Genomic DNA, 26,909 nt, shown 5'->3' on the forward strand with positions numbered 1-26,909 from the left:
ACAGGCAGAGGAGGGATGGAAAGGCTGCGGGGGGGGAAAGGCTGTCCATGGCTATTTGTGCATGTCCTCGCCCTTGGGTGAGCTATTCCCCCCGAGTCAGAGTAGCTCAATCGGTCACGGGTGCTGCAGCCCCAGCCTTTGGGGTGATTCGGGAGTTTTTATGTCGACTCTTGAGCTTGGCGCCCGCGGGGCCGGAACTGTCTGTGCGGGGCAGCACGGAAGGTTTCCAGCGGCGGACGCGGCAGGGCCGGAAGGCGGCGGCGGCTCCGCCGGGGTGGCGGCATGGCGGGCTGGGGGCGGCTGGCCCGGCTCGGCGGGCGCCTCTGGGCGGCGGCAGCGGCGCCGGCTCCCGGACACAGGTAGCGACACGGCTGGGAGGGGAAGGGGCTGCTGCGGGGGAAAGGGGGGGGAAGAAGAGGAGGCAGGAAGAGCGGGGAGCAGAGTGTGGCTTGGCCCGTGTTGCAGCCCCGAGCAAATAGAATCGTGGAATGGCCTGGGTTGGAAGGGGACTTTGAAGAGAATCTAGTTCCAACCCCCCTGCTGGGGGAAGGGACGCCTTCAGCTAGACCAGGTTGCTCAGAGCTGCATCCATCGTGGCCTTGAACGCTGCCAGGGATGGGGCATCCGCAGCTTCTCTGGGCAACCTGTTCCTGTGCCTCACCACCCTCACGGTAAAGAATTTCTTCCTAATATCTAATCTAAGCCTACTGCCTTTCGGTTTGAACCCATTCCCCCTTGTCCTGTCACTACATGCTCTTGTAAGTAGTTTAGCCTCGTCTTTCTCGTAAATTCCCTTCAGGTACTGGAAGGTGAGGGGCACCTCAGCGGCCCTTGTCCCTCGGCGGCCTCTCCCTGCCCCTGGGCGCCGTCTCTGGTCGCCCTTGGAGTGGCCTCTGTGTGCGGCCTGGAAGCTTTGCTCGTGCAGAGGTGGTGGTGCCATGGGTAATGCTGGGCCACTCCAGCCGTAGAAAGTAGCCCCAGCCTTAGAAATAGCCCCAGCCTGCGTGGGAGTTATGGCAGGACAGGAGTGTTCGCCTCCAAAGCATCTTCGCAGCATTGTGATCGACTTGACCTGCCGTGCTTTGGGTCATCTTGGCCTGCTGGCCACGTGCATTCACTACCTGTATTATTAAATACCCTTTTGTTGGCCTTGCAGAGGACTGGAGAGCATTCAAGCCTTTTTTAGCCCTCGTAAAATTTATGGCAGGACACTGAGCTGTTTAGCAGTGTTGTTGGGGCTGGAAGGGAGCTGCGGAGCCAAGTTCCAAGCTGAGTTCTTTCTCACAATGTGGCCAGCCCTGAGGTTGGTCAGGGCATTGTGGTTTTGGGACTTGAAAGCCTCCAAGGACTGAATCAGCACAGTCCCTCTAGACCTCAGTGCCACTGTTTGATTGTCTTCAGGCTGAACATTGTTTCCTTATGTGAAATCTGAATTCCCCTTTTCGGTTTTATACCACTTCTCATTCTCCTGGCATGCACCTCAGTGAGCATGGCCTGCCTTGATCTTGTCAGTAGCTTTCTCACAAATTATTCCATGCCACTTCTGAATGGGACTGTGCATTTCTGCTTTTGAATTTCATTGGGTTCCGTGTTGGCCAGAGGGACACCCTTGAGCATCATCCACTGCTCCCTTCAAACTTATGAAGGGAGCACTCATCCTCTCTTAGAGGCCACTGATAAACATATTAAACAGGACAAGTCCTTGAATAGACTCTTGAAGAAATCTGCTTGTAACTGGTCTTCTAGTAGAGTCCAAACCATCAGCTGTGACTCCTTCAGCCCAGTGATCCAGCCAGGTTTTTGCTCACCTGATAGCCTACCTATCCATGCCATAACATCCCATCTTGGATAGAAGGATGCCACAAGAGATTGTTTTAAAAGGTCTTGCTAGAGTTAAGATAAACAGTACCTACTGTTATCTCTTTATTCATGGATCTAGCTGGGGGGTTTTTTTATCTTAAAATGAGTGGTTGGTTGCTTTGTTGTTGCTTTCTCCCCTTCTGTATAATTCAGAATACTTAGTCAAATGACAAATAATTAGGTGCTTTATAAATTAGATGTAACGTACATGTTATGAGACATTTTTTGTACTGATAAGATGCTTAAAACCTTTTCCCACCACTGGAAAGGGGGCAGCTGGGCTTTGTGGTCAGACACATCAACAGCTCTACATGGTGGCATGAGCATCTTTCTGAAGAGAATGTGGAGTTCCTCAAGAAGGCAACTGCAGAGGAGTACAAAGCTCAGACAGCCAGCAAGCTGTGCCCTCTGAAGGATGAGGCATGGCCACTGAATGAGTGGACACCAGGTGAGAAAGTATCTCTTCTGAAATACCAGATTCATGCTGAAATTATTATTGTTGTTGCATTCAGTAACACCAGGATTGTGTCTTGTGAAGTATTCTCCTTTTGGCTTTCACATCAATCATTCAATACATCTCCTAGTAAATAAGTAAATGTAATATGTCAGTTCTCTAAAAAGCATTTAAAATACTACAAGGTGTTAAGAACCTTTTAAGAGCTTTTAGTTCTTAAGTTTGGTCTTTTAGTCCAGCATTTGGCCTGTCCCACTGCTGTACAACAACAAGTTAATAGATTAAGAACTCGTCAAAAAAGTCTCCTTGGAATATAAAGTATATGAACTTGAAAATGTTCTTGTTAATATTGCTGGACTCTAAAGAAAAAGTGTTGTATATAATACATCCCACTTCTGGTCTGTGATTATAAGTTCTTATGGGCTAGAGCACAGTATTTAGTTTTTGAGCTTTCAAAAGGGTCACATCATTTGTGTGGCAGACTTGACGGGTTGCCTTTGCAAAGACTGGGGTGGGAGGAACCTCCTACAGTTAACTTTTCAATAGTTAGAGCCAATATTAGAGCCAAGTATTTCAATATTAGAGCCAATTAGTTGGCTCTAATACATGGACATTGTATTTCTGAAAAAAAACCAAGCCAAAAGTAGTTGCATTTTCTATCAAACACAGCTGAAACAGATGGAACTTTACTGCTGGTGGGATTAAAAACCCCCCACCTACCCGCAGGGACTTATTGGTGTTTTCTCTCCTTCACCTCCTTAGGAAAGATCAGAGGTAATGGGACTTTGCAGATTATTAGATGAACTCTTTCAATTATTAAGTGTGAATTTGCATCCATGTTGTTTTGATTTACAGATTCCATCAGAGTTGGTGTTGTTGCAGTAAAACTGGGAATGATGCCAATATGGACCAAATCAGGAGAAAAACGTGCTGTCACACTACTTAAGGTGAAATAAATCATCATGAATTTCATCTCCTATACTGTATTCAGATTGTAAACCAGGTGTTTCAAGCAAAAGTGAAACTTAGTACTTGTACAGAGTAGGAAGTCCTGAAAGAAAGTAAAGATTTCTTTCACTCCTGTTTAGTACCCCATGCCCATTCTGTTTATATATGAACTTTCTAGGAGTGGTCTGCCTGCTGCCTCAGCTATTCGAAGGCTGCAGAGCTGTGAGTGGTGTTACCTAGGTGATGCAACAAATCTGGGGTTAACTATCCCACTTCAGTTCTTTTATTTTTCTACCTGCAGGCATGTTGGGATTAGTTTCACCTTGGTTTCTGAGCCTTTGTAGCTCTGAAGCTGCTTCTTCATATTCTTTGGCAGCTGCTGTTGTGATGAAGCCTTTTGCTGACTGGTTGCTGCCATATGAGGAGCCACTGCTGTGAAGGCCATCAGGTTTACAGGGCAAAGGAGCAGGAGTCTAAAATGTGGGCTCTTACTGTATGCTTTGCATGCTTACAATAGGGATTTTGCAGATCTTGCATGCAAAAGGTGATTATAAAAGTTTATTCAATTTCTAGAGCACTTCTAGAGAAATTAGTTTGCATTCTACTGGGTTTTTTTCTAAAATAAGCCTTCAGTTCATTGGAAAAGCAATGTCAATGGTAAAAACGTAACACTCTCCTACTTATAGGCTGTATCTTCTGTTATGAAAACAGAGACTGACTTCCTTTATTACTGTTGCCTTTAAGTGTACACATCTGCTTATACTCAAGCAAACACTTTTTCTTTTCTTTAGGTTCAAGATTGCCATGTTTTAAGATATGTTTCAAAGGAAGAGTCAGGTGGAAAAACAGCTAAGCTGCTTGTTGGAGGCAAAAATGCATCTCCTTTTTCTGTAAGTGAACCACTTTGGGTATTGTGCTTGTTGTTTCTGTTGTGATTACAATACAAAAGTAGCATAAGTAGACTTCTCTGAAAGATGAATTGGCAGACAAGCGTGCTTTGGAACTGATCTTTTGTCATGTTCACCTTTGCCTTTTCCTAATGCTAGTGTAAAGTCTTGGTTAAGAGAATAGCAAGAAGAACTTTTTGAAAGTTTTGCCTCTTAATTCTCCAGGAAAGCTGTGGGTTTAGGAATTTGCTTTGATGTGCAGTGTCCCATGCTGGTGAAAGGGTTTGAAGGACCATTAGCAGTGTAGAAATGCGTGTTCACCGTGTCTGTGAAGATGCAGTTGAGATGAGGACTGCAAGATGCACACTTTAAGGGCCTGTTGTAAACTTACCCAGCATCATCAGTTGTTTACAAGACTATGTACTCTAGCTTACTCTTCTGTACTGTCTTTTTAGCTGTAGTGCTATTTTTTCCCCAGGTCTGTTGACATTGTTGAATTTGCCCATAGTTCTGCTAATAAGTAAGTTTAAGACTTAGATAGCTTCATGATTGTAGCTCATCACCAGCCATATCAAAACCACCCACTTGTTTAGACATCCCAGTTGCTTGATGTGGAATTCCCAGATACCTTCAGTAGCTGAGATTGTCTAGCAGAGCTGTCATTCCTCAGGATGAGTTATAGATCAAGCAGGAACAAAGCATTCCCCCAAAGGATTGCAGTTTCTGTGATGCATTCTTTTTGTAAAATACAATTTTTCACTTCTTGCAGTGTCCTGACATTCATTTGTCTGATTTAGGCCAGTAAAAAAATCCCAGGGCTTGTGACTGCTAAGCAGATCATCTCAGTTCGTGATTGTGGCTTTTTGAGGACATAGATTTCCCTTTTTCAAACAGATGGTTGTCCAGGGCCTCAAAATTAATCTGTGTACTTGTTTCTGCTTTAGTAGAGGTGAGAGAAGAAGGACGTTTTTTCATTTGATGGATGTGTTGGCTTTTTTAATATATTCTACTGATTTTGAACAGGCTTATACTTCAAGGTACCATTCTTTTTTCGGTGGGTTTATGCCACATTTCGCTATTACAGCTTGTACTTTTCAGGTGTCTATCCTGTCACTTCAGTCCATTTCCACTTTCCAGGTATGACATTCTTCCTGGAAAAATGACAGCTGTGTTTTTTCTTTCCTGTTACTTTGGTCTAAGACATACAAGAGTCATGGGAATAATAATTTTCAAGTTGTATTTTGCCCATTAGACTCCTTAGAGTTGATCTGTTCATGAAGATGATGTTACCAGTACTCCAGTATGTTGTCAGAGTAGAAACATGCCAGAAGTAAAGAGGCATAAAGAAAACTTCTTTTTAAACAGCCACTATGAACTAAGAAAACTTCTTCAAAACAGAACTACCTGAAAAGTCAACTCAAGAGTGTTTTAGTAGTGTGAGTTATGTTAAAGACTTTCTTTGGGCATAACTTTTCCCACATTAGCTCCTATTAATTTGGTTGAGCTTAGACTCATTTTAGTAAAGGAATTAATTAAATATCCTTTGAGTAATCTTTGGTGAGGTCCTGGCGTGAGACTGAACTGTGTATTATTATTATTATACTGAGTTCTGTATTATTATTTTTGATACCATCATTGTATAAACTAGATAATTCCTAAGGAAGAATTTGGCATGCTGATTCTAAGCAGTTTTACTTGTTAAGGTGCTAACAAGTGATGTATTTCTGTGGTTCAGCTGCAAGATTGGATCATTGTTTTCCTATGTTTATCAGCCTTTTTATGTGTTTCTTTTCTCTCTGAATTGTCAGAAGTGAGAATTAAAAGAAAGGTGAATGATATTGTCTTGTATTAGCATAAGCAATTTCTCTTTTGTTAATTCCTCCTAGGAACATCTGTCTTCCTCAGATTCCTCACAGCTAGTGATTTTTAATTAAGTCAATCAAAAGATTCCTTCAGTAATTTTGCTAACAAAGAATTTCCTGTATTTCTTTGGAGTGTCAAATTGCTTTAAAAACCGATAAGGAGTATTGCATTTTTAACAGCTTTATTTTTCCTTTCTTTCTTGATGTATGTCACTCTGTTATAGGTGAACAGATTTTTCATGACTTTTTAATTCAAAATTATGCTCAAAAGTACGGTTCTGTCAGTACATAAACTTTTTTTTTTTCCAAAAATATTTTATAGACTTCCTATAATACTGGAAGATATTGTTGGTGTTTTTAAAAATTAAGAGCATCTGAGAATTCACTCAGTGTTCTCCTCTTCAGTATTGCTTTTTAGGAAGGGTTTGTAAAGACTGCAGTGTTTTGTTTGTAAAAATACACCTCTCTGACTTGACTGTTTGAAGAGGAGGTGCTGTTACAGTAGAAAAGTGCAAGGCTACAGCCTAGAGTAGGACTCTTGAGATGTAAGTGAATTTTACCCTTTGACTTCACAGCTTTTCTTCAGCTGTGGTAGCTGTTTCCAGCCACCCATGCTGAGCACAGGGCTCCCCTTGGTGTAGCTAAAGGCAGCAGTTTTACATAACTGGAAATAAAGGACTGATATACAGGCACTTACTAGAAAGGCCATCTCTTTATTTTTCATTCTCACATATGGTTCTGCAGATTAATACAGTTGCTCCACTGATCCCTCAAATATTTGTGGTCTTAGGAAAGATTTTTTTATGTAGTCGATTTTGGTTTTTTAAAGGTATTTGATGTATTTTGTACTGTGACCTCAAGTTAACAAACGTCTTGAAAAACACTTCACTCTCAAAGACAGATTCATAAACTTAAATTTTCTGGGTTTTCTAATCAGGGATCCCCTCATCATCTTGCTTCCTCATTCTTCATAAAACTTCCTCTGTTCTTTTAATACTTTTCAACAAATGTTTGAAAACTAAAGAAAGGACTGCATGCAGATTTTCAAAACTGTGTTTTCAAATAAGTAACTAAGTAACATTTTTAAGTTGTTCACACTATTTGGTCTTAAAATACACAAAATAATTTTTGAGAGAGAGGGAACTGCACAGAAGTTTGGAGAGAAGCAAACCTCAGAGATGAGATTATCCAAGTGTGACAGAATTGTTAGATGCTTAAATTGCTTTCTACCGGAATTCATTTGAAGGAAAATCAGCTGCATCACTCTTTTTCCTGTGGCCACAATTTTCCTGCATCACTGTTTCTGTTGCTTGGTTTCATCTCAGTGGTCTGATGTTCTGTGAGACGTCTTGTTTAAAACTGCTGAGAATAGTTTTAAGTACTTTTAAATTTGTCAGACTCATCTGAAAAGAAGATCCCTGCTTTAGTAAGTCAGCAGTGGTTTGACACTGAGTGTACTTGCTATATCTTAAAAATACTTGGATCATAAACTTGTTGTCATTAATTTTTCTTTTTTTGCCCAGAGACTGAAAATTTTCTTCTGTGGAAATTTAAGCATTTCTAGAAGTTTCTGCAAGAAGAGAATTTGTTTCTATGGTTTTCTTAGTTAAATAAATTCTATTTGTTGTGGTGTGGAACTAAGTCATCAGAAGCTTTGAAAAAGAGAACAAACTTTTAAATTACTACAAAACTCCTTGTAAGCCATGAAAAGAAAGTAGTATCTTTTATCTACATTCTAAATGACTGGTTTCCCTTTCCTGATCTTTGATATCTTCACATATTTCTTGTTTATATTAGGTATATGTAGGGTAACTACTTGAGAGAAAATAAAAGACAGACACAGGAGTTTTAAAATAAATTTTATGGAGAGATAAAACGCAAGCCTCAAGATGAAATTCTGGTATGATATATCTGTTTCTCTGAATGATGTTGACGGTCTGTAATCATTTTCTGTGCTAGGTTGATCCTTGGGTATTTTAAGATGCCTTCTTTTTTATGGCTGCTTTTTGTTACAGAAACCAGAGTCTGCACATGAAATTTTTAAAGAAGCTGGAGTGCCACGGAAGCAGAAAGTTACAACATTTAATGTAACAGATGATGCCATAATTAAGCCAGGTAATCTTTTTGAGTTACCAGGTATTATGTGCACAATCCTTTAACATCTGCCACTTGTAGACCTAAAGGAAGTTACGATGTGTATTTCAGTTTTGTTTTTTATAGAAGTTGCTGAATTCTTTGTCATTAAGCACAAGCAAACTTTTTTCATAGGGAAAATTAGAAAATGGGTTTTACTTTTTAGTTGATGAGATGTAGGCTTTTTCCTGGATACTGTGTTTCCATTGATTAGTAAATTAGTCCAATCCAAATTTACTGATCTGAACATTGAGTTAAGAAGTAAATGTATGTAACCTTGACTGACTTGTTGGGCATAAATATGGATACAGTTACAGGAAGTTCTGTGTTTATCCTAATGAGAGAGACACAAAATTTTGTGGTAGTGTTTCTCAGGACCCTGAAATAGCAGGTTTTTTTTTTCTTCTTGCTGCATTCAAAACTAGGACGATGGCTGCTTTTTCTGACAGGTTGCAAAATAAAACATACTGAAACATGTTTTATAACAAACATTCTCACTAAAGAGCAGTATTGGAAGTCTGGAGATCAAATGAAAAGCTTTAAGTTTCTGAGGTTTTATTAGGTAGTGTATTATGTTGCTTTTATTTTGTGGTTTTTGGTAGTTGCAGGTATTTTCTGAAGACTTATATAGAGTAGGAAATTCTAATGTAGTGCCATTAGTGGAGCTTTTTGCAAGACCTTTTTAAGACAGTGCAGATAAAAATCAAATCTGACATAAAGAGGTAGTCTGGACTGATAAATGGAAGCAATAGCTTGAGATAAAGCAGAATTGCAAGTTTTTGATAAACTGGTTTTGCAGGGTGTGTATTTTGTACATAACATCCTTTATGTGCATGGGTTTGTGTCAGTTGACAGTTATCCCAATGTGTGGATTGTGTAAATATAATATGAAATAATGTGGGGGTTTTTATGCTTGAGACTTTCGAGAGGTTTACATCATTTCAGTTTGCATTCATACAGATCTGAGAAAACATGAGAGCAATTGAAAAAACATGAAGCAATTAGAATTTCTTTTTTTTTAAATGGATGTATAACAGACTAAAATAGAAACTGAAATATGCAGCCACATGGATCTTCAGATTAAAGTTCATTTATAATGAACTAAGTCGCCAGATTTGCTTTGTTGGGTTTTTTTAAGGTGGTAAATGAAAGAATATTACACTTGGATGAAAAAAAAACCACTGAAGACAAAACAAATCTAAAATTAATATTTTGATACTGCAAGTACTTAAGGAATTAGTGTAATTATAGTGAGGTGAGTGATGTCACTGACCTACAGTAGCACTGTTTCTGCTAAAGGTTAGTGTGCAGACAATTTCCCAGTGGATGAAGCTGTACTTTTGCCACAGTCTTTAGTTTGGAAACACTTCATCTTAATAGAAGCATTGCAAAATTTTATTTATTCTTTTATTCTTAACCCCATTTTTTAAAGTAAGTGGGGGGGGTTGTGGTTTTTTTGGTTTGATTTATTTTTTAAAAAACCTTGTGAAGTGCTAGTAGTTCTAAGTGCAGCATAATCTGTTTTCTTGCTAAGCATGTGTATTATGAGTCTTAACTAATTAGACACTGGGTTTTGGTGGTGTATGAAGGGCAGTGTATCTGACTAAAGCCTTGACCCTTCCTTCCTACTTATCTGAAATTGGATTAGGACCTGAGAAGTGTGCTTAAATAGTAAATACAAAGCATCTATTTCAGTCAGTGAGGTTCATAAAGAAGAACAAATAAGATGTAAATAACAAGTTTTGTTTCCTTTCCTGTGACTGTAATGTACCCTGGAGGATAATGACTGGCTAGTGGTTTGAGGATTTCAGCACTTAGTTGAACATGATCTCTGCTCTTCTTTTGCAGGTACTCCTTTGTATGCGGCTCACTTCCGCCCCGGGCAGTTTGTGGATGTTACTGCAAAAACGTAGGTTCCTGGGGATTTAATGTGTGTTAAATCTACTTTGGTTTGAACCCATGGCTCACAAAAGCTGAAGTACAATTACAAGAGTGGTGACAGGAAATTGACACCCATTCACTCATTGGGTCAAAAATATGAAAGTATCTTTCTTGATGAGGCTTACTCTTGATTTTGAACAAGGCAGGTAGACAACTAATACTATTAAGGGTCAGGTTCTGCCACATGTGTTGTCTCTCACATCCACTTGATTAGCACAGGCAGAGATCTATAATGCAGTATCTCTGGTATGTGAAAATGGAGAATAAATGCTGAAAGGCATCAGTTCCCAAAAAGACTGCTTGATTTTAATTTGGTGAAGAGATGTGAAGAGAGATGTGGACTGAAAGGAAAGCAAAAAGATAGTCAATACATTTAGCAGTGTAACAGAGCTGTCACATTCTTTTTTCTCCTTTTCTGTCATATTCCAGCTCATGTCCTTGCCAGCAGTGGCTAATGATCTTTAATGTGGGAGGAATGATTTCCTCTCAAACCACTGCAAATGCCAAATTAGAGCTCAAGCAGTAGAGGGTATCAAAAGAAAAACTGGCATCTTGTGGCAAAGATATGGTCATGGCTCTTGAAGTACATCTGTGATTTCCCTTGACCAAGGGAACTCCTGTCTGCATATTCCAGTGTCGTGATACAAAGATAATATTTTCCATTACATGCTTTATTTTCTCTGCAATGGAGATAGTACTGCAATCATCTCACATATGTGTGAGACTCATGTCCAGTACTACTCACAGGGTTTTGTATATAAGGGGAAAACAGCCATATCAATAGAGCTGAGTATGCAATTCTAATACTCCTTACTACTTTTATGAGGGCACCCTATTGAGAAAAGCAGTTCAAGGAATTGACTGGAATTAGTATTTTTTCCATGTCAGACTTTCTTATGCAATACTTAAATCTGGCAATTATTCATTCTGCTTCTAAGTTGCATTCAGTGAGCATCCTGTAAGAGACCATAGCTTGTTTGCAAAACAAAGCCCATGATCATTAGGAATACAGAGTGAATTGCAGCCTTCCAGTACCTGAAGGGAGCCTGTAAGAAAGATGGAGAAAGACTATTTACAAAAGCATGTAGTGACAGGATAAGTGGCTTCAAACTGAAAGTAGCTTTAGGTTAGGTATTAGGAAGAAATTCTTTACTGTGAGGGTGGTGAGGAACATCAGAAATTTTGTCACTGCCAAGAAAAACGCCAACAGTAGTTTTGTTGGAAACGGGCTAGAATTGAGTGGTGATTCTGGAGTGTTCATGGCTTATTTAAGTTTTGCTCAGTTGACAGGGTAATCTGAGGCTGAATCTGAGCACTCCATTTGCCTGAAATGATTTGACTAAGTAGTTGGAATACTTTTCCCTTGTAGCATCTAAATAATGGTCTTTTAAATTAACTGCATTTGAAGAGTTACTTGCAAAATAAATCGTTGCTTAATTAGAGTGCTTTATTTGAGCAGCTTTCCAAATGAAAGTTGTCTCATTAGGTACTGGCATTTTACTTGTATCAAACCTGGAAAATGAGGGTTTTTACAGAATTGGGTGATTGACCTGAACATCTGCTTTCCTGCTGGTGAGACCAGAACAACTGTAATTAAACTCTATTTTTAACTCTACAGAAAGATTGTTTTCCTTTCATTTAACTCTTGTGTGTCTTAGTTTTTCATATCATCATTGCTGCCTGTGATTCCTTTCTGGGAATCAGGTAATGCTTCACTCAGTGAACCCAAGTAAGCTAAGTCACTAAATGGCATCTGTTGAAGAGCAGGGGCATTACGCGTTTCAAATCTAGCTTTATAAGTCTTGTGCATGTGGCGTTTTGTGTTCAGATATGGTGTCTCATGGTACTGTTAGAACAAAAGCACACAGCCCTTGATTCAAACCAAGACAACAAGTAGAAGATTTCTTAGCATGGTATCACAACAGGATAAGTTGGGTGTCAAACATTCTACTTCTGTGTAGGTTCTTGGTTATCATATTTCAGATACTGTAGATAACTTGATTTTCTCTGAGTGGATTTTAGTTACTTATTCTGTGAAGTTAATATATAGTACTGGATTAACATTCCACTTTGACAGATCTTAATGTTTTTTGAAAAGTTCAACTGGCTGATGTTGAGTTTCAATAATTATTTTTCTTTTATTGGTGGCACTCACTGAATGTATTACACCTAGTAATTTTTTAAAAGGGCAAAGGGGGCAATTAAACAACCTGAAATTAAATGAGTGATATTAATAGCTGACACCTGGTGTCTGTTCAGAAATCAACAGGAATATAATCTTACATAATATTCATTATTTTTGTCAGAATAAAAAAAGTTTAAGAAAACTGTAAACTGTATAAACCCTTCTCTGATTTTCCATAATATGTCTTGAACAGCATGCATCTTAAGTTCTCTTCCTAGTTTAAATAAGATACATACTAGCTTCAAAAGCACTTTGCATTTCATTCAACGGGAAGAATGTAAAATCTTTGCATTAGAACTACAGATAAATTTTGAATCATGGAAAATTTACTCAAATTTTTTTGCATATAGTGGAGAAATCCACCACTTGTCTGAAAACAGATCTTATTCACATCAACTTAGGCTGTAAAAACACTGAAACACTGTTCTTTAGAATAGTTGAGGTATATTGGATCAACTGCGTAGTTGGCCAGTTCTAAATTTTATTATAAACCAGATATTAGTAGTTCCTTACTTTATTTGAAACTTTACATTCGATCTGGATAATGGTGTAGTTCTTATTCTGATTCCAGCTTTATTCCAGATAGAGCATGAGTCGAGTAAGAAATATACACTGTGCAATTGTTTTTCTTCTTGGCATATATTTAAAGAACATTACACTTTTTTTCCTTTTTTTTAATCAAAAGCGCCAAAATGAAATAAACCTGTAGCTGCTTCTTATTTAGTTATTTCAGTCATGATGGCTGTGTCATATTGAGTAGAAAATTAATGTCAGAAAGTCATAAGGTAAAACGCCCTTGTAGGTAATTGAGTGCTTTTTACAAGCAAAAAGTTAAACTAATCTGAAACATTATTGAACTAATACAGGGAAAAAGCCTTGATAGGTAGTAAAGAATTGCACATTATAAAATACTCTAAATTTCAGCATTGCAATATCTTTCCTTGACTTTAGGCAGAATATTTCAGAGGCTGAAGATTCGTTTTCATATTCCAGATTAACAGATGCAAGAGGACTTTCAGGTTTACCAGAGTGCTCTTTTTTTAGTCTGGTCACACGTTCTATAAATTTGCTAAGGCTTTGATATTGTAAAATCTGATTCTTTGTTCACAGAAAATATGTATGTAATTGGAAAGACCAAGAAGCAACTGAGCATTCTCTATTGCATGAATCATTTAACACTAGCAACTCTTTATCTTGTGATATAATCACTTCTTTTTGAAAATATCTTATAATATTTGATGTATTAAACTCTTTTTTTCAAAATACATCTCTTGCATGTATAAAGTATTTGTGTTTTAAATTTTTAAAAGCCAAATTTACAGTATTATAAATTGTTCATGATAAAAAATGAGCAATCTGAGTGAAATGTTGGTTTCACGACATCAGAGATATATTCTTTGTGACTAAGGTTGACAGTAGTGTTTACTTTTGAAATGGTAGCTTTCTGTGGTTGTGTGGTTTTCTCTGAATTGCAAGGACATTTCTGCAGGTAAAGAATTTTTCATGCTCCATCATTTACCTGCTCACTCTGGTGACTGCACAGCTGCTGTTATGCAACCTGCTTGCAGCTGGTTTTGGAGACTTTGCTAAGTCCATCTTCTAGCTAGAGATGGCAGAAGTAGTCTACTTGGAAAACATGGCCACTAATAGGTAGTTTTATAGAGAAAAATAGCATTTTGGCAGAACAGATAGGAGTTTTCCTATAGCTTAGTTTCTGCATGTATTCCGTAGTTACTGATCCCTAGCAATATGAAAACACAAGTTTTGAGCCTCTCTTAAAAGTGTATTTTTCAAACCATTTTTTACAACTATTGCTGTTTACTACTGCAAGGTTTTAAAATAAGCTGATTCTCTCAGAAACTGGTGCTACAAAGCCTTGCATCCTTTGGATTCCTGTCTTGTTTTCCTGATCCCAGGTAACCCAGGTCCTCCCTCCTGCAGGTGCCTTCATTCAGCTTCCTCCCATGGCCCCGACCCCCTTCATATCCTCATGTCCCACCACTGTCTCCTGGCCTGGAAGGGCTTGTCTTGCTGGTGACAACCACTTGCATCCCTGGCCAGCTGTCAGGTCAAAGGAAGATACCACTACTTTAATTAAGTTTTAGCTTTTCCTTAGCCGTAGGTAAGGAGCAAAAAGTAGTCAGGGGCTTCTAACCAGTAACTTCTTTATTCAAACAATTACACATGTTTCTTTGCCAAATTTAACTGGGATTGACCCCTGGGTTCTGAGCAGGGAAGGGAAGACCAGGAGACAGACACCGTGGTTGCACAGCTCTTGTTCTGTTGCAGTTCTGTAGCTTTAGAGAGTCTTTAAGGCTGTTTTTGACTGTGGTTTGATGTGTTCAAGGCAACCAGGACAGGAGTTAGAGGAGAGTTATTCAAGTGGGAAGACAAAAGTTTTCATGAATGTTGGTGTTGTCTGTGTTTGTATGTTCTCTAGTTTTTCATGGCAGGGAGCAGGGAGTCGGCCAAGTGCAGTTCCTGCGTAGAGCGTGCTCTGTGCATGCTCATACCCAGCTTTATCTTAGATGCAAAGTGCCTATATATTTTTATTTTTAATGTAAAGTGCATTAGCAGAGAAAGGATTTCTGTAAATCAGAGGAAAAGGATCCTCTTGCTAAATCAATCACAGGATATTCTGAGTTGGAAGGGACCCACAAGGATCATAAGGTCCAACTCTTTAAGTGAAATGTCCTTACAGGGATGGAACTCACAACCTTGGTGTTAGTAGCACTCGCTCTAACCAACTGAGCTAATTTCAGGTTAAATTAAATAATCAGTGCAGCCATAAACAGTGTGGTCAGACTTCTCCTTTTGGACACAGACAATGCCAGTTTAACACACACTTTATTTGGCTTTTCCTTTGTGCAGTGATAAGGTGATTTTTACTATTGAGTCTGTTCCTGCAGTAAAAAAGAGAATTCCAAAGCCAGTAATGTTGTCATGTGGCTCAAAGATGAAGGTCGTGGACTCTGAAAATATATTTGATTTGTTAATGTGTTTTAGACATTATTTGTTAGATGAGTACGGATCACAGGAATTACATGTTGTCACTATACACAAAGCTGTTCTCAAGAGATGAGTTTGTTGTAATATGGAAAAGAAATGTTCCTTCTAGCTGTCTCTTTCCTGTCTCAATGCTTAGGCCTGACATTAAGTTGTGGTATATGGTATTATTTGGGTTTTTGATTGGGTTGGTTGTTTGTTCTGCTGCTCACCCGGTGAAAGGTTTGTTACAGTAACTTTTATTGAGGACAGTCACTGCAAGGAGCATTTTATGTTAGTCTTCTTGCCTATTTGACTCTCTTCTAGTGCTTCATATTCTGTAAAGCAATCTTCAAGCATTGTGCTAAAATATGTTTATGGTAGAAAATACAGATTTTATTTAAGTATATTATTCCCTAAGCTAAGCATTGTTAAAGGTAAAAAATCATGAGCCTGACAGAAATTATTGGTTATTGCTAGAAACTTTATGTCTGACTAACCCAGGTTTATTTCTTAATTATTTTCATTTTCAGAATTGGTAAAGGATTTCAAGGTGTCATGAAAAGGTGGGGATTTAAAGGTCAGCCTGCAAGCCATGGCCAGACAAAAACTCACAGACGACCTGGAGCAATATCTACCAATGTGAGGATTCTCATTTCCCATTAAAACATTCTTCAGTGTTTTTAGAACAGCTTACTAAAGCTGAACAAATGTACAATAGCTAGCTGCTACATTTACTCTGTGCTAGCAGGGAATCCCAGCAGCAAAGGAGGTTCAGAAACCTGTATAAGGAACAATGCTGTTCTCTTAGGCCTCGATTTATGAATATTCTGTATTGATGGTGAGTACACGTATTTTAACTGAGCAAATTGGCATATTTTGTAATATAGTGAGAGGAATAGTCTTAATACTTCAAAGAGAATTCTAAGAAGCTTTTATCACAGCATTTATAGATTGGAAAGGATTTGCTCGTTATTTTATACTGCAACTATTGTACTGTTCTTTGGAACCCTGGTTCCTTTTATCACCTTGCCTGGCATGTGTAGCTGCCTAATGAACTGATCCCCATAATTTAGTAGGGAATTATTCCCAGAAGTGTGTAAGCTTCTATGCATTTCTAAGCAGAGTACAGAGTCACATTTTTACATTTCAAACTATAAATAATATTAGTATAAAAGCTCTTTGAGCAGGCTAATTTCGGACTTTGTCTTATAAAGGCTGTACAATATTTAGACGGAGCTAAGAGGAATTTTTTGTGAGCTAATTAAGATCAACTGAGTCATAGTACTGAACTGTCTGTAAATTTTTTAGAGAAATTAAAATACAAAAAGAGATTAATAATGCTCAAGAGAATAGTAAAAGCAAAAAGGCAATGGTCAGTGAAGTTCAAGTAATTGAGAATGTAAAAGCATGCATTACTCATTTATAGTCCTCAGTTTCAGCTGTAAAAGAGTTCTACACCTAGCACTTGTTTTGACTGAAAAATGTAAATATTTGAACACTAAATGCTATTTTAGCAGATGGTATTAATCATTACAAAATAACCCCTCTTTACTCTTCTTTAAAGTAGAATTTCCTAAGCAATAATGCTGGATGTAATTTCACAAAGTATATAGAATGAAAAATGGTATTGGAAATAGGTATGATGGGAAGGAAACAAGGTGAAATGATGCAATAGGGGAAAAACAATGCCTTGATGGTACTTTCCCATCTATGGTTGGCCATCTCAGACATTTTTGTAATCCAGGACTGTTGAGTACAGAATCCTCTCCCTAGAACTGCATTGCAGCTGATTTCGTAAAATCATGATTTTTCACAAGTATTAAAAAAATCCGAAAACATTAATGAATAACAGAGAGATGCAAGATACAAATCCCTTGCTAGCAGTGGAGAATTGAAAATTATTGCACTTTTCCTACCTTTTTTCCCCTTTGTTGCCTAGTTTATACCCAGCCAGTCAAAAATGTGATTCAGAAACTAAGGAATAGCAGAGAAAGGAATTAGAATTTCCATTCTCAAGAATACATGTGTTAAAAAAGATCTGATTGACATCAGTGTAAAAACTCATGGATTAGGGGAGGAGGGAAGCTACAGTGTGTGTGCATCTGTAGATATAAAAAATTTGTGATTGAGGTCAAGTATTTCAGAACACATGTAGAGTAAAACCTAACCTCCAGCAGGAGGTATTTAAAATGCTTCTCAGGTTTCGATTTTTTTGATATTACATGTTTTCAACATTGGAAATATCAGCATATTTTCTCTGGTGCTCCTCCTCAGTTGGTAAGTGTACTACCTCTTGCAGTTAACGTGGTGGTTTTGGCCTTGTTTTTGTCTAGAAAGCTGCCAAAGTTTATCGTGGAAAGAAAATGCCTGGTAAAATGGGTAACATCTACAGGACATCTTTTGGATTAAAGGTGAGTTCTGAGTATACCAGTGTGTGTATAAGGTGGTGGCATTGCCAAGCAGTGGTGTCCTGTCTGTCACCTCTGCCAGGATAATGACAGCAGCTGCTTGAAATAAGCAAGCTGGAGAGACCAGAGCAGAAAATGTGTTCTCCTGTCTTCACATGGGTTACAAATAACTTACCTGAACATCCTTTGCATTTGTGGTACCCTGAGAACTGGGATTTCAGGTGATGCTTCTGCAACTAGTGTGTGTTTCATTATGTCCCTTGACTTCTGCCTTTGAAGAGGCAGAACAATCAGGCTTTTGGTGACTTCAGTTAATGTTTTCATGCCTATTCCACTTGTTCATACCCAACCCAAATCTGGGTTGTTTGAAGCTCCAACTTGATCATGGTCTTTCATGTGCAAAAAGGGGGTTATAGTTTCTCTCCAGATTCAAATTTGTACAGAGCTGCAGCTCCTGGTCTATTAAAGCTACTCTTCTCTGTCTCTGAAGGCAGTTTGTCCAAAAAGCATGTTGACCTCTAATTTACAAAAAAAGTGCTGCTTCTGTTCTCTGTTTACTACAACTAATTTTTTGTAGCAGAAAATATGTGTGTTCAGTTGAGCACCTGATTGAGTTAAGAAATTAACATACAGTCACAGGAACATTTTCATGAGGACATGTATTTTATTTTGTCACCTGTGATGGTTTTCAATTTTTCGTGGTTTTCACCATGTTGCTGTTAGAGGGAAAAGACACATGGAAGCTTTGGTTGGTGTTGCACTGAACAAAGAGCTGCTTTACCAAATACAGCCTGATCACCAGCCCTTTGAAAGTTTTCAGCCCCTTGCATTAGGAGGTTCTGCACTCCAAGTGGCATGTGAGTGAATTTTGTGGCAAGTTTAGTCTGCAGAACATTTTCTTTCCCCAGAGTACCACAGCTAATTAATTAGTTTGGGCTTTGTTGTACTACTGTTTATAAAACTGGGAGTAGTCTCTAAACAGGGCTCAATGTCTGATTTTTTTTTCTGTTTCCTAGGTGTGGAGGATCAATACAAAACATGACATTATTTATGTAAATGGATCTGTTCCAGGTCACACCAATTGTCTGGTGAAGGTATGTTTGCTAGTTTTAATACTGGGATTAGTGACTCTTAAGCTCTCTACAACTCAATTTACAAATGGCAGAACACTGGTAGGGTGCAATTTCATTTCTTCTGAGGAATTTTGTACTGTCAAATTAAAGGAGAGTGGAATCAGTTCCATGAAAGAGAGTGATCAGTAGGGGCAGTGGCTCACGCTCTAAACCACTTTTTAGCTGTGCACTGAGGTTGTGCATCCATGTACCTTATCTTACACCAGCACAGTTGCTGAAACCCTGTGGTAAGTGTTTCCAGGCTATGTCCATCCCCTTTGAATGCTAACATGAGCCAGTAGCACAGTGGTGAGATTTCCAAAATATTATTTAAGGGTTGTATTCATGAGCAGAGATACACAGCAAGTCATGCTTTAGAGGTTATTTAAAGCATTCCCATACCCAGTAGCAGTTACCTTCCCAAGAAGCGGTTGAGGTACAGGAAGAGACAGCTGGAGTTCACAATAAAGGTCTGAGTTCCCTTTGAAATCAGTAAAAATGTGTCACTGTTATTTTCTGTGGCAGTTTACAGAATTAATTTCAAATTTTATGGAGATTGTTTCAGTTTTCCATAGACAGTCCTGAAACAATGAAGAGTCTAGTTCTTACAATGTAAATAATTAGCATCAAAGCAAGGAAAGTGCTTTTTAAGGGTCATTTTCAAAAAGATTTTTCTTTCTAATTAGGTATATTCTACACATGTGCAAGCACCACTTACTTGGAGGAAGTTGTTTCCTTTCTGACTGAACAGAGTACAGGGTATCAAATGTCTTTGCTATGAAGGACTATAAAGATTTTAATTTACATGTACCTGTGTATCTAATAGATAGTTTTAAATCCTTGGAAGCATTGTAGGGATTTAAATGATTCAGGACTTGAAAAGTTAGAGTTCATCAAGTTCAGATGTTTCCAAAGAGTTTGTCGTCTTCTATTTCATTATGGACATCCAGTTTCTGTTTCTTAACTGTGGAGCAGAACTTCACAGCTACTGAGCTTTACATACAGCAATCCTACTTGTCAAATAGCTGTTCTACCCACAGAAGAATTGTTTAATTTGTTTCTGTCACTGCAAATAAGGCCTTTTTTCCTGAGCGAGGTGTCTCTAAACTGTTTTTATTGTAATGTCCCACCCAAGCCTGGAGAGTACATTGTGTGTTTCTCTTCCAAGGTAGTGAATATTGGTTAAGAGATGTCCGGGAGATGTAATTTTCAGGACAACTTCTGCAAAATTACTGGGCCTGACATCAATTACATAGAATTAAGAGTGTAGTTTGGCTGGCTTTTCATCCACAGATTGGACTGAATGACCTTTTCTTCAACTGTGTTCAAAGTATTTTTTCTAATCCTGAGGCATGAACCTGATTGCTCTATGTCAGTCTGAAATTTAATTAAGTGGGAATTTATTTTAGGATGTTAGTTTTAAATTATAATGTAGGTGTACAAGCAGTATAATGTAGCTGAAAAAATGAGAAATGTTTGATGCCCAGACTGAATTCTTTGATCTTAATAGTTCTTTTTAAGCAAGTTATCCTGGTCATGCTGTTAAAATCCACACTTGGTGGCAAATGCTGGTACATCTCACATGTTTTATGTGTAAGGATACAACATCTTATGAAGCCTGTGAACACCATACCTGTTTCTACCAGATTATAACTTTTATTCTAACTAGACTCAATAAACTGATTTTTTTTATTTCTGATTTTAAGTGAGTTAAGAAAACAAACATTTATTACACGCCTGTAATATAAATTGTTTTTAAAAACAAAGCTCTGTGTGTTAATAATGCGCATTCTTATGTATACCATGAAGATCTCATTCAAACAAATCGTTCTTCACTTGCTGATCAGACACTGCACACTGTGCTTGGAGAAGAACATACATGGGAAGAATGAGGCTTTTCTTCTCTTAGAGCTCCTTTCTTAAGATAATAGAGTATATGAAAAATCTTGACCAAAGTGCTCCAGACTCAAATTTTCATGACATTTAATAATAAATAGCACTGTTTGAGATAAAGACTAAGCAGTAGGTATTATTGCTATTAACAAATAGGTTTCCAAAAATTGCTTCCACTCTTATTTGGAGATTGGAGGCAGTATGTAGGAAGCAACAGTTCATTCCAGTTCCTTGAGCTGGTGGATCCATTCTGTGGCTTTTTCCTTTTAAGCCATATGAATTACATTACATTCATTTTTTTCCCTTATTTTTACAAATATATCTCCAAAGAGTAGAAAAAACTTAGTTATAAAATCGGGCAAAGCTATACTATTTGGTTCTCTAATTTCTGGGGGCTTTTTTCTCCATTTAATCTTGCTCTATCATCTGTGTTGCTTTTAGCTTGCCTAGTGCCTTTCTTCCAGGATGTTTTCTTGTTTGCTTATAGACATCGACTTTCAATATATTGTTGTATGTTTGTTTGGGTCTGTAGTTGGGGAGAGGAATTATGGGATATTAACAGTCGTACTTACTGTTCATTCCACTGAATACCTGCCTGTAATTAAGTAGGACTAATGTCTAGGGAATTTGAATCCATCTGTCTTTGAGCTCCAGAGTGAAATATTGCATAACACTTTCCTCTTTGTGTGTCTCCAAGAGGAAAGCATTTGTGTTCAGTGCCCACTCTGTGTTGCTTGGTAACCATTAAAACCACAGTGCACCTTTAAAGCATATATTTATTTATATTGTATTTTTGGAAACTTCGTGATCAGCACTGCATTCAGACAGAGATGAAGGACTTAAATTTTTCAAGTTTTCTTTTCAGCAGAATAAAATTGCAGAATACTAGGATTGATGGATTTGTGGTTTTCATTAGAATCAGCTTTCATTTGATATTGCACACTGAAGTATGCAGGTAAATAACTGACATACTTAATGTTTCTAGCTAACTGGAAAACTAATGAAAAAAGCTCACTTTAGCATGGATGTCTTTCTCAGTTGCAAGGTCTGATAAAATTAAGAAACCTTAGCAGTGTGGTGGAGTGCACAGAGTTCTTCTGTTACAAGGGTAACATTGCAGAGTAAGCATTTGTAAGTTTGTGTGTTGGGCCTGTCAAGATAGCCTACCTCAGGTAACACCTGTTTCTTTCTGGGGTATCTTCTTAGATCACAGGGCCTATAGTTACCATCTGTAATAGTTTTCTCTTTCAAAAGGTTGTGGCTCTGGATTGCTCTCCCAAGTATATTACCAAAAAGTTCTCTTTCCTGTCATTCAAGAGAGATGCACAGGACTTAACTCCCTTTTTAAGTAGGTGCCTTTTAGTGGAGGGGGTACTGTAATATGCTATATTATCATTCAGGATGTTATAGTTTATCTCTGATAGTGTTTTATACCTGCCCTAATTTTAAGGCACCTGATTTTTTTAGGACATTGAGCATTGATCACTTTGAGTGTATCATTTGTAGTGAAGACAGAAATTCTGGCAAGTCTTGTAGCCCATAGGAGTTGCTTTGCAAGTCAGATACTGAACTGGCCTGTTTGTATGCTAGACCTGAGTTAAATTGAAGTATACAAGTTGCTTTAGTATGATGTTCCACTTGATCTAGTAACTTAGGTCTTGAGATTGCTTATTTTTGTTTGGCTCCTTTTTATTTGGTTTTTTTGGTGTGTTTTTTTTTTTTTTAAGAGAAGTCTGTAGTGATTTGCATTCTTCTTATTTTATTTCACAATTCCCAGTATGACTGTACTATGTTTCTAGCTGTTGATGCCTGGCTTGGGTGTACTCTGCTAAAGTTGAGGACACACAGAAATAGTGTGATTCCTTCAGTTCTTTCATATTCTATGTCCTATGCCTTGGGCCTCATTGATAGAGTTATGTGGAGGTTTGGGGATTTTTTGTATGGTTGGGTTATTTTTTAAGAAAAAATAAGGCTGGTCAGAAATGGATATAATTCTAGGGTTCAATTTTCATGTCTAGCTTCAAAAATAGCAGAGAAGCTGAGTTAGCTGATGTATGACACCTGTGGAGCTTATTTCTAATCATTTTCTATATTTAAACACATTTTTCTGTTTAGCAAATAGCTTGCATTCTTTGCTGTGGCTGTTAACACAGCCTGAAACCCTGTAAAACTACAGATATGAGTTGTGACTTAAGCATCAGTTTTTAACTTTTGTTTAAGACCACATTAAGCTTTTTGTGGTGATAGATTTCTGAGTTTGTATTTGTTTATGCTACCCATTATGCTGTCAGTATAGGGGACATACATAAGTGCAGTTTTATTAATTGTCTGCAAAACCCTTCATGACTGTTACAAGGATTTAGTGACAAAATCCCGACCAGCTCCAATTTCAGCTTTCTCTAGAATTTTTTGTAATAAAATGACCTGTCAGAGAATATCCTGTAGTGTATATGCCATCATCTGTACATACCATCTATCTGTAGTACAGTCTACTGTAATACACAGTGCTATTAATATAGCAGTTGAGTAAGCCAAGCATTTGTTATATGAGTTATACTGCAAATGCTTTTATGGATTGCAGTAACAGTTTGGACTATGAGCTTGATTCCTGCTGTGGGTAAGAGCTAAATTCACTGTATTTTAATAACACAGCATGAAAATTTAACTCCTTTATTAGGGATGTTCTCAGAAGGTTACTAGGAGGACAGGAAGAGATGTGCTGGGTCACCTGCACTTCTTTTCTGTGTACATGCTTATACAGACAAGTGTAGCTGCTGCTGCTGCACACCATTGAATCCTTTTATACTGTCGTGAAATGATGGTTCAGGAATCTGAGGTAATAGATACAGGAAACCTTTGGTATGCTGGGCCTTTCATAAATGTAAAGGGAGTAATTAAATAATCCTTTTGAGAAGACAGATATACCATATTTTAGTTGCTAATCAATACTTTCAGGTGTAGAATGAAGTTGAGTTCTTTGTTTAAATAGGAATGATAATACCTGGTAATAAAATAATAATATCTAACTTTTCTAAATTTCAAGGAGAAAGGGGTTCATTGAGTGTGATAGTGATACTCTAAGATAGCACTTTTTGACTTAAAATTGCATTTGAAAGCCATGAATGTAGAAGAAGATGGAAAAAGAGCAGTAGTTTCACCAGTCAAAAGAAATACTGCATCAATTATACCAATGAAAAGAAAGAGCATATCAGAAGAAAACTGTTTTAATATCAGATGTGGCCTGTGCTTCTGGGATCTGTCAAGCTTCTGAGGAGTTTGGAAGGGGCAAAATGAAAACAGTAGTGTACTCCTCTGAGAACAACAATGATCTGTTGGAGATGTTTCATGAGAATCTTAGAACTATTTTAAGAATTCTCCATATCACACTTGAGATACTATCTCCAAAATGCCCCTTAGCATTAATACGTATTTCATACAAGGTTAAGTCTGGACAGAAATCTGAAATTCGTTTAGGTAAACTAATGCAGGACTAAGATTAGACTGTTGGATTTGCCTTGAGTTTAAGAGCAGATGTTCTAACTGCTAAATCCTGTCATAAGAAATTGTTTTAAGAAGAAATGGAAAAAAAAATAGGGGGAAAACAAACATGTCAATTCCTTTCATTTTCCGGGTATCCAGAACTGCCTGCAATGACACAGCCTGTATGTAACAGCACATACTAGTTCATGAGGAAAATAATCAAAAATAACAAAAACTAGACGTGAAAAACATTTAAATAAGATATACATGAAATAAGTAAGTTGTCATAAATAAAATAATTTATTTTAATCTTCCTAATACTAACTCATGTAGGGACCATGAGGGGTTTTGCTGCTGTTGACAGAGAAGTTTATGGTGCATAATAGGATTAGAGAGTAAAGGAGAAATTAGCAAGGGAAATAATAGATAACCAGTGAAGCAATTAAAACGTGTTTTCATATGGTAAAAGAAACGGCCGCGGCACGTTGAAAGGGAAGGATAACATCTCTGAAAATGCCATCCTTCAGGTGGCATTGCTGAAGCTGTCTGACTGTTTCTTCTGAACTCACTGCTGCTGGAACTGTTGCAGCAAAGGTCTGTGGACTTGGACGTCAGCCTAGTTCATTCCATCCAGATACGCAGTGTAAATTGGGAACTGCAGGTCTGGCAGTTCACGAGTCCGTAGAGAACACCTCTGTAGAAGGGAAGTGATCTACTTGGAAAGCTACTTAGCCATCCTAACCAGTGCAACATGTTGAGCCCTTCATACCCTCATTCTTAGCAAAAGGTTTTCTTTTGTTTATCAAGCCTGCCCTTAGAAAACTATTGGAATGTCAAATTTATTGTTCATGCCATCTGCAGGAATCCTCATGGACTTTGGGAAAGGTTCAAGTAATAACAGATATGCATGTGGTAAATATAGTGCTGTCAGAAGAGAGCATTCCGTGGGCATAAAATTGTTTTATTTAATTTTTGGCATAAATCACAATTGTCCTATGTGAGGTCTTTGTCCAGCTAAGTAAGAACAAGAGTCCTGTTCTTTAAAAGCCCACCAAAAACTAAGAGGAAGAGCTTATCTTCCCTCTGCTAAAATTTTGTCTAATCTATTTGCACTTTTTTTTTTTTTAATCCACTTGAGTATAGTGCCTGAAAGGGATTATTACAGCTCAGGAGGAGGAAGATCGTATGTAACAATATAGAAAAGAAGAATTTAATTTTAAATCAAATTTCATTGCTGAAGAATTTGTAGCTCTTTTTTTATTCAGAGATACCAGCCTTCTATCTGCTACCGCAGACAAACTGCTTTTTGCTGATAATTCTAGCTACTAATTTGCTTCGGAGATTGGAGTTTCAGGGGCTAGATTTTAAATCTTTCCACATGTAGAGAGGTCACTAAAGGAATTTCTCTGTGGCTCCACAGTTCTTGCAAATGAACTGTCTTAAAGGCTCATGTTCGACAAACTTAGGTACTGATTCCCGAGTGAAGAACTTCAGATGTTTAACTCTGCAGTCACTGAATAGCTCTGCAATAGCCACAGGGATTGAATACAGCACATGCACATATCTTTGCAAAATTAGTTGCTGTAATTAGTTTGCATCACACCTACAAATGCGTGTCTTGTTTGTTGAAGAGGTGATTACACTGCATAATGTAACTTGGAATGTCATACTGTGGGAAATAAGCACTGCTTAAACAAGCTGTACTTCTATTTTAATAACGTTTTAAAATATTGAGCAGTGAATTCATACGAGTAGGTTTTGATTCACTGCAATGACAAATTCTCTTTGGATTTTTTTTTTTAGTTTTGCTGATATTGAAAATCTTTTTAATGATGAGTACAAAAGGTTAAATTCAATAGCTAGGGTTGATGTTAAAGTAACTGATATTATACCTGGAATTCTTTAAATAAATGCAGTGTGAATGCTGTTGGATTTTTTCTTATGCATGCAAGCTGAGTTCTTTAAATTCTAGTGTATCACTGTCTGAAAACCTGTAAGATTTATTAACCCTACTCTCTCCCTTCCTGCTTTTTAGGTCAGAGATAGCAAGTTGCCTACTTACAAGGACTGCAATAAAAACCCTCCATTCCCTACCTTTTTTGCTGATGGAGATGAAGAACTGCCAGAAGACCTTTTTGATGAGGAGATTTTCCAGTTCAAAGATCCATCTGTCACACTCACATAATGGTCTTCGCATCTTTGAAAACACTTCCGTTATTTTCATGAACATTGTGATGATGTATAAAAGTAAGCCTATGAATTGCAGTCTGGCCGACTGACTTAAACACTTCAGGTATTGCCATTTTGGTCAAGTAATCAGATTTCCCACTGTCAGTCTCAAACCTGTACTTAAAGCAACAGGTAAGTCTGAGGGACAGGTTGTAAAGCACACCAAACTGTGTGTCTTCAGTGACCTTTTGTCCTCTGCCTCAGGCTGTGAAAACCTACACAATCCTGAAAAACTGTTGTTTTGAAGATGGTTCCAGTTCATTTTCTGAACGTGACAAATTCTGTTTCTCTTTTATGTGAAGTATACTGGGCAACTGTGATCAATCAGAAAAAGGTTCCAAATCTGCCTTGGCATCTGAGGTGGGGGGGGGGGATCCATGAAGACTTAATCCAAAATAAAACAAGAAAATGCTTGAGCATTGTTTTGCAGAGTGAGCTTGTTTTGATTCCTTCTTTTCTCCAGAGCTTTTTTTCTTCCTTTTGCTTTTGTGTTGTGTTGAGTTTAATGTAGCAGATACCAGATTTTCTA

At 37.9% G+C, this 26,909-nt stretch overlaps 1 protein-coding gene across 2 annotated transcripts; it reads left to right on the forward strand.

The window, feature by feature from the left end:
• Nucleotides 1-234: 234 nt before the first annotated feature.
• On the forward strand, nucleotides 235-26,796 carry MRPL3 (mitochondrial ribosomal protein L3). 2 transcript variants are annotated; one of them, XM_042043989.1, is made up of 10 exons: nucleotides 235-359; nucleotides 2,130-2,308; nucleotides 3,170-3,261; nucleotides 4,054-4,152; nucleotides 8,027-8,126; nucleotides 9,993-10,053; nucleotides 15,789-15,897; nucleotides 17,592-17,669; nucleotides 18,683-18,760; nucleotides 26,187-26,796. In XM_042043989.1, exons 1-10 carry the CDS (start codon nucleotides 283-285, stop codon nucleotides 26,334-26,336), a joined length of 1,023 nt encoding a protein of 340 aa, XP_041899923.1. In that variant the 5' UTR covers nucleotides 235-282; the 3' UTR covers nucleotides 26,337-26,796. The 2 variants fall into 2 exon arrangements, with proteins under 2 accessions (XP_041899923.1, XP_041899924.1); XM_042043990.1 differs by lacking the exon at nucleotides 235-359 and adding an exon at nucleotides 601-671.
• The last annotated feature ends 113 nt before the right edge of the window (nucleotides 26,797-26,909 follow it).

Source organism: Corvus kubaryi, unplaced genomic scaffold (assembly GCF_017639235.1).
Source record: "Corvus kubaryi isolate FWS band 111438036 unplaced genomic scaffold, C.kubaryi_AGA036_p1.0 37398, whole genome shotgun sequence".
Lineage (NCBI taxonomy): Eukaryota > Metazoa > Chordata > Aves > Passeriformes > Corvidae > Corvus > Corvus kubaryi.